At 42.3% G+C, this 19665-nt stretch overlaps 1 protein-coding gene across 1 annotated transcript in view; it reads left to right on the top strand.

Annotated features, from left to right (window-relative positions):
* Positions 1–19665, top strand: part of ALK (ALK receptor tyrosine kinase) — a 738336-nt gene that overhangs the window by 243079 nt on the left and 475592 nt on the right. Inside the window, exon 3 of the mRNA XM_070379310.1 lies at positions 5379–5543. Coding sequence (XP_070235411.1) covers positions 5379–5543 — 165 coding nt within the window. The remainder of the gene's footprint in view (positions 1–5378; positions 5544–19665) is intronic.

Raw genomic sequence — 19665 nt, 5'->3', positions numbered from 1 at the left:
TGTGGCTCTGAACAAAGGGAAGTCTTTCTGCTGCCTTTTCAATTCATAATTCCCTGTTAGTGAGCTACTGATGTCAAGGCCTTGGGGTCCCATGGAGGAAGCAGGTCAGTGGAAACCAAGTCAGTCACTTCCTATGTGAGCAAGTAACTTCAGATGTGACTTCATTTCTCTAAGCTCCAGTGTCTTCCTCTATCAAATTGAGATACAAATCCCATTTAGTTCATAGGAACTCAATAAGATAATGATATAGGGTGCCTGGGATTGTGCCTGACCATGTTAAACTCTCAGTACATGCTATCCATTATGAAATGGAGGAATTTCATAATTCCTCCATTGGAACTATTCTCCATCTCCCCCAGGGAGATCCCTTACTTGGGGCTGTTCTATAACCATACACTCCTTGCTGCCAGAGTCGAGAACGTAAGTCCAAGCTTGACTCCTGGGACACTTGTAATAAGAGACAAAATGAAGAAGGGTGAAGTATCACGAGGTTGATAAACATACTGTTTCTCTCTTTTTTCTATGACTCTGCTTTTTACTCTGTGGTTTTGCTTTCACTCCTTGTGCTGGGTTGAGGCTGGGCAACATCATCCAATGGGCTCCTATGAACCTGCCCAGGCTGGCACCTGCCACCTGTGGCCTCTAGAAACCAGCCAGCCTCAGAAGACATGTCTTAAAGTCTAAAGGAGGCTGTTGGTCCCTTAATTTGGGTTGTCTAAAGGAGACTTAGGAAACTAGTGGGGGGGTCTCTGCATTTATAGGGTTGGGGTGAAGGAGGTACAAAGGACCTTGATCTAAGGGATTTGGGGAAGCTTGAGGTCAGTTTGGATATAAAGGAAGACTGTGGGACTTTCTAAGTCCACTCAAGAGAAAACTCTAGAGTTCAAAGTACATCTGCTATCCCTGTTATGCTTGGACAGTGCCTGAAACTTCCATGCAGTCTCCTTCCTGTGGCTCAGGCTGGGAAGATTCCCACCTTTGCCAGAGTAGCCACAGCTGGCTTCCTAGGCTCAGGCCTTGAGCAAGATTGCTGTGGTAATCACTCACATTCCCAGAGTCCAGATTCAGTCTCAAAGTTCTTGGTCACTGCCAACTCACCACAGCCAAGGGAACTGGGCATCTCTCTGGGAAGGGCCACCACAGGGTTTTTCTGATGGGTTACTGAACAGTTCTTCTGAATGGCTGTATTTTATACTAGAACAATTTCTTGAAGCTGTTAATTCAGTTTTAGAAATGTAACTCATATCCTGGAAGATTTAAGAATATGGGTACAGACTGATAAAAATGTGTGAATACACACACACACACACTCACCCTGGCAGTCATCTGTAAAATCTGCCTGAACTCTCCTTCTTAATTCTTTGAGAATCTTGAGGCAAACTGAGTCCCTATGGAGTGTGATGCACATTCCACCTCCTTTCCTGGGGAACCCATTAGGGATAACAGCAGGCCCTCATTTAGAGGCAGACAGAGTGAGGGGACCAACAGTCTGTAAGGTTGTGTTGGCTCACGGTGAGCTCTATAGAATCACCGAATTCAGAAATGGAGAGCATCAGAGAGGGACTATGCTCCATCATTTTCAAATTGCAGAAAGCCAGGTGCAGAAAAAGGAATGGACATTCTGAGGCCCTTCAGCTGCTGTGTGCAGGAGTGAGCCTGGAGTCACCCTCACTGCTCTACCAAGACCTTTCCCTTGAAAGCACTTGACACTCCTCTCAGCAGGCCAATTATTTCCAGAAGATTCCATTACTTTATCTTTCTTCCATGATGGAAGTGACTTTCTGTTGGTCACAGTGATTTCAACTATGTGATTAGCAGGTTCTGGAAAGTCTTTTTCTCATTGCTCTTTCTCAGTGGTTAGATTCTCCTGGTTCCAAATGGATATGTGAAAAGTACAGTTTTGGACCTGACACAGATGAAATATAGCTCTGTCCCCTTAGGGTAGTATAGCAGCCTTTATGGACATGACAAAGTTACAGACATAGTATCTAATAATAACCAAAACATAGCACTTCATAGCTTTCTCATATATTATTTAATTTGATCTGTTGGCCCTGGATTAAAATTCTGAAGCTGTGGAGCTGTGAGCTCTTCAGCGTTAGTCGGCCCTGGGTCACATTCTGGCTCTGCCTCAGGGCAGTCCTTTCATCTTTGTACAAGTAGAGTAAACTTTCTGAGTCTCAGTTTCCTCAGCTTTAAAGAGAAAACACAATTCACTTCTCAATTTGTTCAGCAGATTAAATATAGTGATATAAGAAATCTCTTTGGCACAGTCCCTGGCCGACAACTGGGGTTATTGAATGTTTGTTTCTACACCTCCCCTTGGGTATGGGCCTGTTCAGCCATTTTGGGTTGCTTAAGGCTGAGCACTTCACTGAAGCCCTTAGTTCCTCTGAGTCCTATTTGTAAGAGAGACTCTATAGCACCCATCTCCTGGGGACAGCGTCAAGGAGGGCTGAAGAGAGAGATCCAAGAAACACCCTATATCTAGAAACTCAGAAAAGGCTTAGGAAAATGAGACTTAATCTGCCATTTTTAGAGAAGACAAGTCCCAGATATTATTGCTCAAAAGGCACTAAAGCTAGGTCAGAAGAAACCTGTGTTGAAATTTTATAAGAAATTAAATCAGAATGTAGAAAAGCCCAATCTAATTTCACCCCAAATAAGCAATAATGTTGGCTCCATTTCTATTTAAAGCACAAAGTACATCTTTGACAGCTGAAGAGAAGCTGCCTCAGAGTATGAATTTCAAAACAAACCTATTTGATAATAGGAGTATCTGCCTGGCCTGTTTTACTAGGCAGAATCTGATCCATACACAACTGATCATCAGTCTCTCCAGAGTTCAAAGATTCAAGGATTGATGATACTTGAGGCTGGAATTGAATGTTCTGTTGTCTGTTTGTGTAACATGCGCACAGAGCATGTTTGCTAGGCAGTGTCTGAGCTGGCATGCCACCCTTCTGTTCCACGTGGAAGCAGGATGACTCTAATTGGAGAAGAAAAGTCAAGATGGAAGATGGGCTTCAGAAGTTGAAGCTCTGGGAAAGGCACCGATAGTTGCTGCTGTGGGGTGGAGGTGGCCACCTTCTGACTTGATCTTCCGCTAATGTGGTTGGGTCTTTTTGATCATCCACAGAGGAGCCAGGCTTAATGGCTATACTTTTCATTATAAGATACATTTCATTATAAGGATAATTTTGTGCTACAAAGTACAAAATGTTGGTTTTTTTTCCTTCTCTTTGCATTCTGTTATTGAAACTGGGGACCTAGCAAGCAAGTCTTGAAGATTAAGGCAGCCTACAATTCATGGATACTAGCTCATAGCAGTAGCTCAGCCCCCAGAAGCATGTAGAAAGTCTTCAAGGCTGATAAAATATGTAGGCAGCAAGTGGCATGTCAACTCAAACAAGCCTAGCTCTGCCTGTTTCAGCTTGACATTATAAAGGTGAATTGTCTGAATCATGAAAGGGCGAATGGTATTAACCTTAGGACCAGGAGGATGGCAGCTCTGGAGAGCAGCTGGCACATAAATCTCTGCTGGTTGAGAAGTAGAAAGATACTTAATAGAAGGGTAATTGAAGGATTTTTTTCTTCCCCCCTAAACTTAGTTTGGCCAGCGTCATTGGGAATTATTTTACTCCTACTCCAGGGCAGGGCCAGCTTCTATGGTGTTACTAAGGACATTCCAGTGACTGGCTATCTGCACTAGATTTGGTACTACTCCTCTGCCTTCTGGAATTCCCAGCAGAGAACTTGTCTTGGAGATCAAGGTAACAGTAGCTCCAGAAGCAGCTATTAAAATGCACAGTGATAATTGGGAGTTAGTACCCATTAGTGGCTTGCCTGGTGGCTCAGTTGTAAAGACGCAGATTCAATCTCTGGGTCAGCAAGATCCACTGGAGAAGGAAGTGGAAACCCGCTCCAGTATTCTTGCCTGGGAAAGCCATGGACAGAGGAGCCTGGCAGGCTACAGTCCATGCGGTCTCAAGAGTCAGACACAACTTAGCGACTAAAACTACCCATTAGCACCACCAAACAGATTGATTTAATAAATTAGTTATAACGCTTCTAAGAGTAAGGACTTTGGAATCTTAAAAAAGTCAAATCAAGAAGGAACTTTAGAAGACATCTAGTGTGGGTCTCATTCTGTATTTGAGGAACTTAAGGCCCAGAAAAGTAAAGTGGCTTATTCAAGGTAACCAGCAAATCAATGGCAAAGTTGGAGCTGGAACCTAGGTTTCTCTGGGTAATTGTTTCTAGAATCATTGAGTCTAAACCTCTTATTTATGAATGAGGGCACCAAGTTCTACATGTGAGAAGAAGATACCAACCAAATGTGAGAAGCCTGGATACCAACAAAATTCCCCAAAGTCCCATTCAATGGTCTTTATATCAAATTTTCCCTTTCTTCACATCTCCAGGGCAAAAAGGAGATGGAGATGATGAAGTAAAGAGTAGATGACTAATTTGCTTTTTGACACATATTCTATTGATCCATGAGCAAGCATTGAGAGCCTTCAGCCACTTTGGGTAGAAAATAATGAGCAAGGCAAGGGAAATAGAAGGTGAGTATATCTTAAAAGTAGGGCAGCAGATGTGAAAGGATTGGACACAGTGATGATTCTTGCAAAGAAGCCCAGAAAAGATGATACAAAGTCCCAGAGCACGGCCTCTTCTTGCCTCTTCTCTCTCTCCCTAATCAGTGACCTTCCCTATTCCCTCTCCAAGAGAAAATAGAACTCAGATTAGCTATCCTAGCCTTTGCGCTCCTCCCTGGAGGGTGGTTGAAGAATAGATGATATGGTTGGCAAACAGGGCTGTGAGAAGCCTAAGTTCCCTTTGGCCTCCTCTTCTTATTTAGGAACCTGATAAGAATTTTTGCTGAGCATCAGTTGTGCACCAGTTGTGTGTGTAGATATTGCGTTATCCTGCTGGTTCTTACAGCAATCTCCAGAGGTAGAAATTATCATCCCTAATGTACAAGAGAGGATTGTTGAAGCCAGAGAGGTTAATTTTCTTGCCTGACTTAGATTCACACCTTTCTGGTTGCAAAGCCCAGCTCTAACCTGTTGACCTCAAGCCTTCTTCATGTCGCCAAGTAACTTGACAGGATGCAAATCTTTTCATGGTTCAACCTCTTAGCTCTTTTTTTCTACTTGCCTTCTCTGAAGACATCTCTCATAATCCGAGTTATACAAAGCACTCTATTTTTATCTCTTAGTCTCCTTCTCATCCATATGGAGCTAAGCTGTCTGTGAAATTTATAGCTCCTCACACCTGGATGAGATGGAGGCCAACTTCCTGGAGTGGAGTGGGGCTGGAAGGTCACATCTGGGAGACAGTTTGCTCCACTGACCATGGACTGCTCCTTGCAGGTCTGGAGTGCAGCTTTGACTTCCCCTGTGAGCTGGAGTATTCCCCCCCACTGCACAACCTCGGGAACCAGAGCTGGTCCTGGCGCCATGTTTCTTCTGAGGAGGCCTCTCAGATGGACCTGTTGGATGGGCCTGAGGCGGAGCATTCCAAGGAAATGCCCAGAGGTAAGGGTAGAGGACAATGCAAAGTGTCCTGAGTGGTCCAGGATGAGGATGGGATGTCTGTTTCTGTTTGAAATTTGTGACTTCTCCATCCCTGTTCTGTCCTGTTTCCTTTGAAACCTGTTTTTAATATCTGTGCCTTTCCATGCCTTGGAGTATACAAGGGAGAGGAGGCTACAAGTTCAGTTTCAAGATCAATCCAACCCTTTGGATTGAAGGGTTTAGAAATAGGATTTCATAGCTCTCTTTCACGCAGATTTCCCAATGTAAGATGTTGAAAAAAATGTTAACCTGTTTGTTTATTTGGAATGGTGTCATCTCTAAAACATAGGACATCCAGTTAAATTTGAGCTTTAAACAACAGATGATTTTTTTAGTATAAGTGTGTCTCATGTAAGTAGTTGGGACATACTTATACTGAAAAATTATTCCAATTATCCTAAAAAATTCAAATGTTATTGTGTTCTGCATTTTTATTTGCTGAATCTGGCAATCCTAATTTGGAGTATGTTGTATAACTGAGTTAAATGTTAGTTTCAAAGCCATTAATGACTATTCAGACTGCATATTAGTTCTGTAAGGTGCTTCCAGTAGTTCTGAGCTGTTTATGAACATCCTCTTCTGAATTATCCGTACTGGAAAAGATAGGCTCAGGATAAGTGATGGATGCTTGATAAATATTTGCCGAGTTTTTAGAAAGAGATACAGAGGCACTAAGACCTAATCCTTTCTCAGGTCTCTCTAAGGCAAATCTTAGAGCTCCCAATTCCTTGGACCCAGAAAATTCTACCAATCCAGCATTGACAGCCTGTATTTTTAGATTTTAGGAAGAAATAATAACTGACATAGTACTGGATTTACTGGGCATGGCAGAGTAGTACTTCCAATTGCAAAGCCCTTCCAACTGCATTGTCTCATTGGGTTCCAATTTTGCGAGGGCAACAGGGCAGATGAGAAAACCAGGGCTCAGAGAGGGGAAGCAACTTGCTGACGATCAGCTTATACATGTGGGTCTACAGGTCTAGATGTCTGCCTTCATGAATCATAGACAGGAATACTCTCCACCTTATCATGCCTCTGTCTTTATAGCAAAAGCTGTGGTGAGAGCTGCTGTGGGCCCAGTTCTTAGGGGCGATTATCTCAGACAGATGCTCCTGGGAAGCACACAGGAACAGGGCTCAAGGAAGTTGGTGAGGACTAAAAACTAGTAACTAATGCTCCCAGGCTTCCCCCTCAGCCTGGAGCCCTGAACTGTGAAGCCTCTTTCTATTATACACACTCTCCCAGGATGACCTTTTCTATTTTTATGACACTCTTGAAATTTCTTGACTATGATTTGTATTTAAAGCTGCTTTCACCTGGATACTGATGTGTAATGTGGGGTGTGTGTGTGTGTAAGTGAGTGGCTCTTACCCAATAGTGCATCCAAATCTTCTGGAGAACTTATACAAATACTGTCTAAATGCTATAACCTAAGATTCTGATTCAGTAGATGTGAAGTAGAGCCTAGGAATCTACAGACTTTCAAACTTTATTGTAAAATCAAGCATGTACAAAAAAGTAGACATAATATATATGTGTGGATTAAAGATTACAACATAATCAGTACTTGTATTCTCATCACCAAGTGTAAGAATTTGAATGTTGTCAATTCCTTTACAACCTTTTCTTCTCCCACCTAGATCAAAAATCTCTCCTTTTCCCCAGAGGTAACCATTACCCCATACTTTGTGTTTAATTATACATTTGTTTTTCTCTATGGCCTTACCCCTTATGTATATAGCCTCAAACAGCATATTGATTAGATTTGCAACCTGTTGTATAAATGGAATAGTGTTTTGTGATTTGCCCGTTTTAATACATATAGCTGTGGTTCGTTTTGTATTGGATCCATTACATGAAAATACCACAGTTTGTCTCTTCCACTGTTATTAGATATTTGGGTTGTTTCTGAGTTTATGCTATTACCAACAGCACCACTACATGCCTCTTAGAGTGTGTGCATGTCCATGGGTTTCCCTGGAGCATAGAACTTGGGGTGAAATTTCTGGGTCAACATGGTTCACCTTCCATTTCAATACATAATCCAATGTATTTTCCAAAGTGGTGGCACCAACTTATATTCCCTTTAATGATGTATTAGTGCATCCAGGATTCTACATCCTTACCAGTATTGGGTTTTGCCAGACTTTGTCATTTTTGGTCATCTGGCAGATGAAATACAGTATGTCATCGCAACTTTGATTTCCATGGGGCTCTGTTTTATTTTATGATTGTATAAGTTTCTCAGGTGATTCTTAGGTTTCTTGTACTATTGGTGTGGACCCTTTTTCAGGCTTACTCACATTCAGCCATTGCTAGTGATGTCTCTGGATCCCAATTCCTAACCCATTGAAGTCGTCCTGTGTAAACATGTTTTTTGATCATAGGTTTTTAATTATGATTGATCATAGGTTGAATTATGATCAAATTTCACTGAGTGAGGAGAGAAGTACAAGTGGCAATTATCCACAGATATGGTGGTGTCAGGCTTTATAACTTTGAAAATCAATGCTTTTTACATTTTTAAACAATTTTAAAGCAGTGCCAATAGATTGTGTTTTGCCACACTCTGACCTGTTTCTCCTCCCCTATGCTCTGTCTTGGGAGAAGGCAATGGCACCCCACTCTAGTACTCTTGCCTGGAAAATCCCATGGATGGAGGAGCCTGGTGGGCTGCAGTCCATGGGGTCTCTAAGAGTCGGACATGACTGAGCGACTTCACTTTCACTTTTCACTTTCATGCATTGGAGAAAGAAATGGCAACCCACTCCAGTGTTCTTGCCTGGAGAATCCCAGGGACAGGGGAGCCTGGTGGGCTGCTGTCTATGGGGTCACACAGAGTCAGACACGACTGAAGCGACTTAGCAGTAGCAGCAGCATGCTCTGTCTTATGATCTTTAGCATCTGCATGTTATGCTGAGTATCGTGAGAGGGGGAAAAAAAAGGAAGGAGAGGAGGGGAGGAAGAAATACTGACTTTGCAGTGGTCCTGAAAGTGGATATATATTGAGGGCTTTATGTTTCTAAAAAGCTAGATCCCAAGGCCAGGACATACACTAAATGTGAACTTTTCCATTATATGAATCAGTCAGTTCAGTCCAGTTCAGTTGCTCAGTTGTGTCCAACTCTTTGCAATCCCAGGGACTGCAGCATGCCAGGCTCCCTGTCATCACCAACTCCTGGAGCTTGCTAAACTCATGTCCATCGAGTCAGTGATGCCATCCAACCATCTCATCCTCTGCTGTCCCCTTCTCCTGCCTTCAGTCTTTCCCAACATCAGGGTCTTTTCCAATAAGTGAGTTCTTCACATTAGGTAGCCAATGTATTGGAGCTTCAGCTTCAGCATCAGTCCTTCCAATGAATATTCAGGATTGATTTCCTTTAGGATGGACTGGTAGGATCTCCTTGCAGTCCAAGGGACTCTCAAGAGTCTTTTCCAATACCACAGTTCAAAAGCATCAATTCTTTGGCATTCAGCTTTCTTTCAGGATCAGTCAGGATTTGAATATCCACTTTTTAGCAAGTGTTGCCAATTTCCGTCTCTCTGAAAAATTATTGCTCTTCCTAGTGTGGCAGGATCTCACATCTCTGAAGATATTGATGGAACAACCATGACAAAAGCTTCTGTGGATACACCAGTTTACTTTATCAAGTTTTTTAGTGAACAAACACATCCAAATGTAATTTGGGGGAATCTCACCATTGTCAGATACTTGCGTTTATTTTTCCTGGGGTCTAGTGGAGGTATCTATACTCTGTCTTGATCAGTCTTAGAAACAAAAGACCAGCCTCCCAGCTTTTGTAGCTTTTGGACCACCTGTTGTTTTTGAAATCAATTGATTACATTGCTACCTGCTTGTTCCCTGAAGTAGGGTTGCTTCTCGTGAAGCATCAGTCCCTTGACCTGCAGGGAAAGAGTAGAAGAAGGTAAAGGAAGAGAAAATTACATGTCCAGTCCAGACAGGAGCAAAGCAAGGACCTAACTCTCAACTGTTTAGAAGCTTATTTCTCTGTCATTTTGACAGAAAGAATTGCTGTTGATGGAGATAAGAAGGAGTGATGGAGTACCCTTCAATAAAGGGTTTTCCCACTCCCCCCCCCCTCCTTTTTTTTAACTCAACATTTATTGGTTGGATGGTATTTAGACTCTATTGCAATATTTCTTGTCAGGGGATATAGAGGGGCCAGAGAAGGCGGTGAGATAATACCAATCATAGATAATGAACTGTAGGAGTATAAATTCTGAATGATTTTAATTTATGGCCCCTCTAGCTGAGAATAATAAGGGAGATACAATGCAGAGCAGCAAGATAATAAAAAGTGATGATCTTGATGGAACATAATATTATAAATTAATAAAATCTTGAGGAATCATCAGGTTGAGGCGTTCTATGACTTTTTAAGAAGTGCCAGGGGCATGTTCAATGTCTACTCCTTCCGGTATTTTGGAATGCAGTCAAGGGAACATATTTTTCTTCTTCAGCAAGATAAGATTTTGATCTCTAGCTAAATCTTAGCTTTAAAATGGGAAGCAGATTAGCAGCCCCCCTCCCAAACGCCTCCCCAGCCCTTCATATGCATATGTATCCAGATGCATACACAGTAAGACCAGGAGTAGAATCAGCTGGGAGGGGCTCAGGTTCTTCTTGTATCAACTGAATTCTCCTCCAGGGCACTGATTCTCAGGCTTTTGCTTTATTTTGTTCTGTGTGTGAGGCCTGAATGAAACTCTGCTCCTGAGATTTTTCTGTTTATCTAGGTAGCATAATAGTTTTCAAAAAGGTTGAGGAATACCGTTCTGGAGCTCTGAGATGCCTAGCGAAGCTGCCGCGGGTGACGGGGCCACAGTGGTAGATGGGGTCATCTGGTCTTTAGGTTCACTCCTGTTTTACCCTTTTGTGTTAGTTTCTTGTAGCTGCTGCAACAAGTAAACACAAACTGGGTGACTTAAAACAACAGAAATTAATGTTTCCCCACTTCTGGAAGCCAGCAGTCTGAAATCAAAGTGATGGCGTGGTTGGCACCTTCTGGAGGCTCTGCAGGAGAATCCCTCCCATGATCAGTAATTGCTCCCCTCACTTCGTCTCTATGGGCGGTCTTTAGCAAAGACCTCTGGTTTTAGCAGTTTGTTGAAGCTGGGAGAGTAGTCAAGAGAGATAGGCAAACTGGACTAGAAGAATGTAATTGGAATCACACACACACATTCCAGAATAGAACGATGTTTCTTTTCACGTGTGTCAAATGCGGTGGTCCAAACTGGGACTGTCTATGCCAAGTGGTTCCCAGAATCTCCCCACCTATTCTGTTCCCTCTGTCTACTATGGAGTTTCTGTTTTAAGGCAGTGGTTTCTAAACTTTATTTTATTATATTCCCCATTAGTAAAATATTTCTGAGCACTCTTGCTATGTGTGTATTCATCAATTATATGCATATATATTTTTTCTAGCTATATAATATTATTGGTAAAGCTTATTTTGCTTCTTACTTCTTTAAAATAATGTAATCATGCACATACTTTGGAGCCTCTGCAGGACATCTGTCCTCTATAAATGGAACTGAACTTCAGGATTTGCTAAGACATGTCACCCAGCCCGAGTCATTGATGAATCTGTCCCTTTCCAGTCCTTTAGGAAGTTGCCTGGGCAGATTTCTCCCTGTCTCCTGAGCTATGCTGGCTGGGTACTCTCCATCAAGAAGGCCTTACAGATAGGTTTAGCTCTTGTGGTCTCTCTGAGTTTCAAAGACCATTTAGTCTCTTTTTTCAGAATCAATATGGTTTGAAGAGGAAGAAGTCACTTCCTGTCTAAGTACTATTAACATACTAACTCACCCTCAAGAATCAAAAGATATTTTTCTCTAAGATTACTCTAAGACCTGAGGAACAGGGTTGCAACCAAATATTTTCTACAGCTTATCTAAAAAGGTATCTTGGTAGTGAAAAACTAGAATTCATTTAAATGCTCACATAATAAGGATTTAAATAAAATATTATTGTTTTTTAATTGCTAAGTCATATCTGACTCTTGCAACCACATGGACTGTAGCTTTCCAGACTCCTCTGTCCATGGGATTTCCCAGGCAAGAATACTGGAATGGGTTGCTAGTTCCTTCTCCAAGGGATCTTCCCAATCCAGGGATCAAACCTTTGTCTCCTGCATTGCAGGCAGTATACTTAAATATTATGCAGCCATTATATGTATGCCATGTAAAAACAATAACATGGGAACGTATTCAAGGCCTATTATTAGATTTGTTTCAAAAGATTAACCAATGTATGTTACATAAATTGTTTTGTAAAAGAGAAAAATGTATATGTACGTAAGAAAAAAGTCTATAAGGAGATATACTAACATAGCAGAAGTTATTTCTAGATGACTCAATTTTCAGTGATTTTTATTTTCTTCTGTGTACTCTTAGTATTTTCAAATTTGAGTCCATTATTATGTATTACTTTTATAATAAGATAAAGCATCATTATTTTTTAATATAAGGGGATAAAAATTCTCATTTGAAGGTATGTCTTATTGAATTATTTTAGACTTTCCTGGGGGAGGGAACATGTTAGCTATTTTCTGCCACAACAACCACCAAAAAAGCCTGTGGTACTGGCTGGAGTGAGACAAACCAACGGGCAAGCCTGCCCTGCTGGGGATGGTACAGGGCACCAACAGTTGGCTTCAGCTCACAAATCCAGAGCACCCCCGCTGGACCCTACTTGTGCTTGATTTATGCTTGGAGGGCTACAAAGGTGATCACTTGCGCATAAGGCTCAGGAATTCACCCAGGGACTAAGTGCAGCACAAAAGTATGAATGACATCAACGCATTTCAATTCAATTCACATTCCTATTTCAATTCAATCTTTGCCCCTTCAGATGTAACAGAAGGATTGCGGGTGGTTGTGTGTTTTTTGTTTTTTTAATTGAAGAATAATTGCTTTACAATGTTGTGTTGACTACTGCCATCAGTGGAGAAAAGGGAACCCTGTTGCAATGTAAATTGATACACCCACTTTTTTTTTTTTAATGGGATTTTAAACTTTACTTTTAATTAATTAATGTATTTGTTTTTATCTGAGCTGGGCCTTCATTGCTGTGTGTGGGCTTTCTCTTATTGCAGTGAATGGGGGATACTCTTTAGCTGTAGTATGCAGATTTCTCTTGTTGTGATGCGTGGCTCTAGAGTACACGATTCAGTAGTTGTGGCATACAGGCTTGGTTGCCCTACAGCATGTGGAATCTTCCTGGACCAGGGATTGAACCCATGTCCTCTACATTGGCTGGCAGATTCCTGTCCATGGGACTACCAGGGAATTCTCATGTGTTTCATCTGAACACACTTCTTATCATACTAAAGTCAGTGGTGCTGTTTGTGGCCTCTTATCCCTGCCCTTCCCCTGGAACTCACCATGAGAGGCCACACTGGTTCCCTGATTCTGCCTACAGAAATGTAACCCTCGTCTCCCAAGAAGTGAGGTCACTGGGCCTTCGGTCTTGACCTTTCAACAAGCTGTGACTTGTGATTATTTCATCCTAATGAGATTCTGGTGCCAGCCTGGCAGCTGGAACTTGAGCTCCAGAGAAGAACTTGCCTTAATGAGGTGGCATGCTCTCGGGGTATCTAGTGAAGTATTTCTTGCCTCCCCATCAGTATAGGCCTCTTCCAGGGTGTTTCTTCTGCCGTCTATGGGAAGCCTTCATTGGGAAGGGATGGATTGTGGTTGTCTGGTGATGATTATGCCCTTCCTTAGCTGAATCTAATAATCCTGCCCATGGAGCATGTGGAGTAAGAAAGGAGGACAAGAGTTGGAGGGAAAAGGGACCTGGACTCATTGCAACTCTGCCATAAGGGATGTCACTTTACCTCTCTGGGCTGTAGGTTCCTCATTTGTAAGGTCAGTGTTTTAGACTAGATTATCACTAAGGCTCGTTCCCACTCTGATACACGACTGTGTGTAGGTATATCCAACACAAAGGATAGCCATGTACCTGACACAGAAATTGTTAGCCACAGAAATCCTCATCAGCCTTAACAGATATACCCACTCCCCAAAATTTAGCCATGACTTCTGGAATCTGGATAGTTTCATGGCTCAAGTCGCTCTTCAGACCACAGCATCAAGATGGGGCACTGCCTCTGGAAACCTGTGTGGCACCCTGGAAGGTTGAAAGAAGAGCTCCTTGAGAGGCTAGGAAGCCTGTGGGTTTGGTGTGGCAGGTAAAATGGAGCCACCAAAAAAGTCCTAACCCCCAGAATTTGTGAATATGTCACCTTATATGGCAAAACTCAACATTCAGAAAACCAAGATCATGGCATCTGGTCCCCTCACTTTATGGCAAATAGATGGGGAAACAGTGGTAAGAGTGACAGACTTTATTTTTCTGGGCTCCAAAATCACTACAGATGGTGACTGCAGCCATGAAATTAAAAGACGCTTGCTCCTTGGAAGAAAAGTTATGACCAACCTAGACAGGACATTAAAAAACAGAGACATTACTTTGTCAGCAAAGGTCTGTCTAGTCAAAGCTATGGTTTTTCCAGTAGTCATGTATGGATGTGAGAGTTGGACTATAAAGAAAGCTGAGTGCCTAAGAATTGATGCTTTTGAACTGTGGTGTTGAAGAAGACTCTTGAGAGTCCCTTGGACTGCAAGGAGATCCAACCAGTCCATCCTAAAGGAAATCAGTTCTAAATATTCATTGGAAGGACTGATGCTGAAGCTGAAACTCCAGTACTTTGGCCACCTGATGTGAGGAGCTGACTCATTTGAAAAGACCCTGATGCTGGGAAAGATTGAGGGCAGGAGGAGAAGGGGATGACAGAGGATGAGATGGTTGGATGGCATCACCAACTCAATGGACATGAGTTTGAGTAAACTGTGGTAGTTGGCGATGGACAGGGAGGCCTGGCGTGCTGCAGTTCATGGGGTCACAAAGAGTTGGACACAACTGAGTGACTGAACTGAACTGAACTGACATGGCAAAAGGGACTTCACAGGTGAGATTATCCTGAATTTTCCAGATGCATCTAATGGAATCACAAGGATCCTAGTGAGTGAAAGAGGGAGACAGGAGAGCCAGAGTCAGAGAAAATGTGATGATGACTCCAGATGAATCAGAGGTCAGAGAGAAACAGATTTGAAGATCATTTAATTACATGCTATTTGTATCAATTTAAAAATTCCATTTATTCTTTAAATTGTGTATTTCCTCACTAAATTAATAATTGGTAATTCCCTACTGTAATCTACAGTTCAATGCAATGCACTGTATATTAAAATCTAAGTCAAGGGAACATCCAAAATCAGGGGGGTGGACACAGTTCCATGTAAAGTGACAGCATAGCAGCTGATGGTGTTGGAGAGGCTGTGAGAGAAGGAATGCAGGCCACTTCCAGAAGCCAGAAAAGGCAAGAAAAAGGATTCTTCCTCAACTTTCATCCAGAAGGAATACAGTCCCCAACTCATTTTAGACTTCTGACCTCCTGAACTGTTCAATAATGAATCTATGTTGTTTTAAGCCATTGCATGCTTGCTAAGTCACTTCAGTCATGTCCGACTTTTTGTGATCCTATTGACTGTAGCCCACCAGGCTCCTCTGTCCATGGGGATGCTCCAGGCAAGAATACTGGAGTGGGTTGCCATTTCCTTCTCTAAGGAATCTTTCCTACCCAGGGATCGAACTGTCATCTCTTAACGTCTCCTGCATTGGCAAGCTGGTTCTTTACCACTAGCACCACCTGAGAAGATCTTTAAACCATTAAGTTTCTGATAATTTGTAAGAGTAGCCATAAGACATTAATATTGCTGGTCCTGAGCAAGTCTGGAGGAAAACTGATGTTATTAAGGCACTTTTCTAGAAAGGCAGGGCTCAGAGGACTGACTGGGCCTCAGAGACACACTTCTTGTAGTTACTGTAGGTATCCTTTGACTTAATCCTAGGAGGGCAGTCTACAGATTTCCTCCTGCACAGGGAACAGGCAAACAGGACCAGAAATAGAACAGAAAAAGCAGCAGCAGGAGCTGAAGCTAGAAGTATGCAGCTGCATCTGAGGGTCTGGCTCCTGTGGGTAAGGAGGACAGAAAGCACCCAACAGAAGGGTCTGGGGAGGATCATTGCTCAAAATGGGGGAGCTTGGGTGAGGTGACGTCACCTGTGGAAGGAAGCTGTGCTGCTGCCCAGGACAGTATCTATGAAGTCTTGTCAAAGGTGGCTGGATGATGCAGTGAAAGTGCACATACAGGGCCTGTGGTGAGCGGCTGCCAGTCAGGCCCAGCAAGGGAAACTGGAAAGAGCTACAGTCTGTGAAGTGCTTTTCTATTCATGATCATCTTTGATTCTCATAAAACAACAAGACAGGTAGTGTTAGTGTACCTAATGTATAGGTTGGTAAACTAAGGCTAACCAGTAGGCTTTGAAAAGAGGAAGATGGGTCTTTCTCATTCATTATGATGTCCCATGTTTACTCAGAGGAGACTGGGTCTTGCATTGTGATTGTCCCAGGAGCCTGGCCCAATGCCCAGTATAAAATAGACATTCACTAAATATTTCTTGACCCACAGATGGAAGCTTAGAGAGATGAAGTAAGTTACTCATCTACAGAGTCTACAAAGCCAGAATGTGAGTCAAATCTTGAATTCTAGTTTTTGAATACCAAATTTTATGTTCTTTCCATTATATCAAACTCGTGAAACACAGTGTTTCCCAGGTTTCTCCTACATAAGACTCTCATTAGATGTCTGGCAGTATTCAGAAATTCAGGGCATCGTCCTCACACCAGTGATGCTGGGGGACTCCTTCTGTTCGATAACACAACCAAATTATATCCACTCTGGTACCTGTGGGGCTTCCCTGGTGGCTCAGATGGTAAAGAATCTGCCTGTAATGCAGAAAAAGCCAGAGACCTGGGTTCGACCCCTGGGTCGGGAAGATCCCCTGGCATCTGGGAAGGGCAATGTTTTCGGATGGATCCTGGGAAGCCTACTCTCACCCATGTCTTCTCTGCAGATGGCCAGGTCAAGGAGTGCTGCCTAAGGCAGCCACAGCATGAAGCTTGCCATCTGGGCGACATAGCAAGGCAGTCAGTGTGGAGTCAGGTTATTGTGACTCGAATTGCCCTTTTAGAAATATAGGGAGCGCTGTGCTGAGACCGGGAGTGGTGCCCATGTGAACCGAAGCCTAAGTTTTTCAATTGGTAAATTGAGTGGGTAGGGACTAGATAGGCTCCAAGAGTATGTGAGGTTGTCTTTCTGATTTCCTACTTCCTCTTATTAATACCTTTTATTACTGTTATCTGGATTTTTTAGCCTCACTGATTTCTATATATCAAATGGTTCGGAGAAGACACATCTTAAAGAAATATGGGTTCTGTTTAAGAAAAGCTATGAACCGCTCGGAATTTATGTTTGAAGAGAGTTGAGGGAAAGCCAGGACCTTGCAAAGAGGAATAAAATAAAATTCTTTTGAGTGGAGATAACTACAGTGTAATTCTCCTTAGAGTGGAAAGATAATCTTTACTCATTTAAGATGGAGAAAGACTGGTCTGATATAAGTTGAAGAGAGATCTGGGGGTCATTTTACTTCTGTTTTTTTTTTTTCCTGACTTGTTATAAAAATCAGTGGAAATAATGCACAAGAGACCACTCTGTAAACAGGGAAACGGCATAGCATAGTAACACAAGGCGCAGTCCGATAGTGGCTTCCCAGCCATAGCAGTCTGAAGCAGGGGCTGCTGCTCTTTCTTGATTTAAGAATCCTGACCCTCTGGGACTTCCCTAGTGGTCCAGTGATTAAGACTCTGTGCTCTGAACGCAGAGGCCCTGTTTCAATCCCTTGTCACCGAACTAGATCCCACTTGCCACAGCTAAGAGTTAGCATGCCACAACGAAAGACCAGCATACCACAAGGAAGATCAAAAATCCATGTGCCACAACTAAGAGCCTGTGCAACCAAATGCACAAACAAATATTTTTTTAAAAAACTTTAAAAATAGGCAATATTGACCCTAAAAGACAGGAGGCTTACTTGGCCTAGGTATCCATGCATAACGTATTTAGGACTTTGGGGACATGACAAAAGAATTCGCTGAGAAGGATTGAGCACATTTACATGTGGAAGTGCATCAGGTGGGGGTTCAGATCCAGGGTCCAGTTCTCCCATTGAAAAATACATACGGACCTTTTACCTGGTGCTATCGTGGTAGTCTAGTTTTTCTTACCTAAAGCATTATAATCAATTTTGACTCTTTCCAATTCTTGCTTTATAATTCTTAGTACTATTTGCTAGTCATACTTAATAAAAACACATGATTGGATATCAGCTGTTAGTTAATTTTTATGGAAGCTGTTATTATTTGGAAGTATGCTGGATTTACTCGATTTACTAGGCTTACTTTTAATGAAACTGGCTGCATACATGGTGTGGAAGCTCCCTGTGTCTTTGTTGTGGTACCCTGACCTGAACTTGTATTCTTTTCAGCAACTGTCTTCTCTCTGATATGTTGGTATGGCTTCACCAGGAAGCATTGGACAAGGCAATAAGAGATATTATGCTGGCAATAAGGAATTATTTATTTATTCCTCATAAATAAAACAAGAATGGTCTACAATGAGAATGTCTCAAATGAGAGTGGCTTGTTTATTCTGAAGTAGATAGAAATTAAATTCACTTTTGTAGCAACGGCATTGAATGCTCCTGTTTAATATCTTCACCTTCAATATTGCTTGTGCTGCTGCTGCTGCTAAGTCGCTTCAGTCGGGTCCGACTCTGTGAGACCCCATAGGCCGCAGCCCACCAGGCTCCCCCGTCCCTGGGATTCTCCATGCAAGAACACTGGAGTGGGTTGCCATTTCCTTCTCCAATGCATGAAAGTGAAAAGTGAAAGTGAAGTCGCTCAGTTGTGTCCGACTCCTAGTGACCCCATGGACTGCAGCCTACCAGGCTCCTCCAACCATGGGATTTTCCAGGCAAGAGTACTGGAGTGGGGTGCCATCGCCTTCTCCAATTGCTTGTGCTACACAAATAGAAAATATTGTTCAAGTATCATTCCTCAGATCATATACTCTGCTTCGCCTAAGAATTATTTTTCTTCATTGACTAAGACACTGTGTTTATACCCCAAAAGTATCCATTCCAACAGTGGTGTATATTCTGGGAGCTGCCGAGTGTGGGAGGAATCAGTGCATTTGTTGCTATTCCTCCTTCATCCAAGCTTTTAACACTGATTCTTCCCTATTTATTCCTTAACTGTAAATTATATCAAAAACATTGAGCATATTAAAAAATAGTGTAACCAAAATAATTAGTGCTTTCAAAATGAAGAATTTAGAGAAGGTAAGAGTTTCAGTTCTATGGGATTGGCAGCCCTCCAGTGCAGTTGTCGAGCCCTCACACAAGTGCTTCATTCCCTCATTTTTTCTGTCTTTGCTTTTCCCTCTGTCTTCTATCTTTGTTTTAGTGGCCCTCTTCCCTCCTCAACCTCTATTTTCTCCTTAAAAGCAAATGCGTCCTTCCCATCTATAACTCTGGACGAAGAATAGGCGTGACGAGCCAGCACACAGACCGGAAGTGGGCTTCCCCTGCCAATAAAGATTAATTCAGACTTATTGTCTTTCCTGTGGCACATGTACAAACATACATTTAAGAAATATTGCTTGCTAGAGAAACAAGAACGTTTATCAAATTCTGGAAGTCTTGTGCTCCATGAGGAAATGATTATAATTAAAACCTCATGTAAGAAAAAAGTAAGCTGAGTCAATTGGCTTCTTTACCCCTGAGGTCAAAGTCAAGATGGAAAGTCAGCGTTCTTCAAAAGGCAACCAGGTGCTTAGATGGAGTGGAAGAAGGATTCCTAACGACTCCTGTCTTTTAGGAGGATTTAGAGATTGAGTTTCTGCAGGAAATGTAATTAGCAGTACTTTCCCTGACACCTCTATCAGCAGCAGGAGCAGCCCACAACTTTTTAAAATTCATGTTTCCATAAATGCATGAGTAAAGTCATTTAAACCATTTACCCTGAAAAAGGAAAAGGGAAAATAAAGTGAAAATAGGGGAGAAACAACCAAGAGGCATGAGATTGATAAGGAG

This window comes from Bos mutus, chromosome 11 (assembly GCF_027580195.1).
Source record: "Bos mutus isolate GX-2022 chromosome 11, NWIPB_WYAK_1.1, whole genome shotgun sequence".
In the NCBI taxonomy this organism is placed as follows: Eukaryota; Metazoa; Chordata; class Mammalia; order Artiodactyla; family Bovidae; genus Bos; species Bos mutus.
The sequence above is the reverse complement of the archived record's forward strand: the minus strand, read 5'-3'. Positions and strand labels throughout refer to the sequence as shown.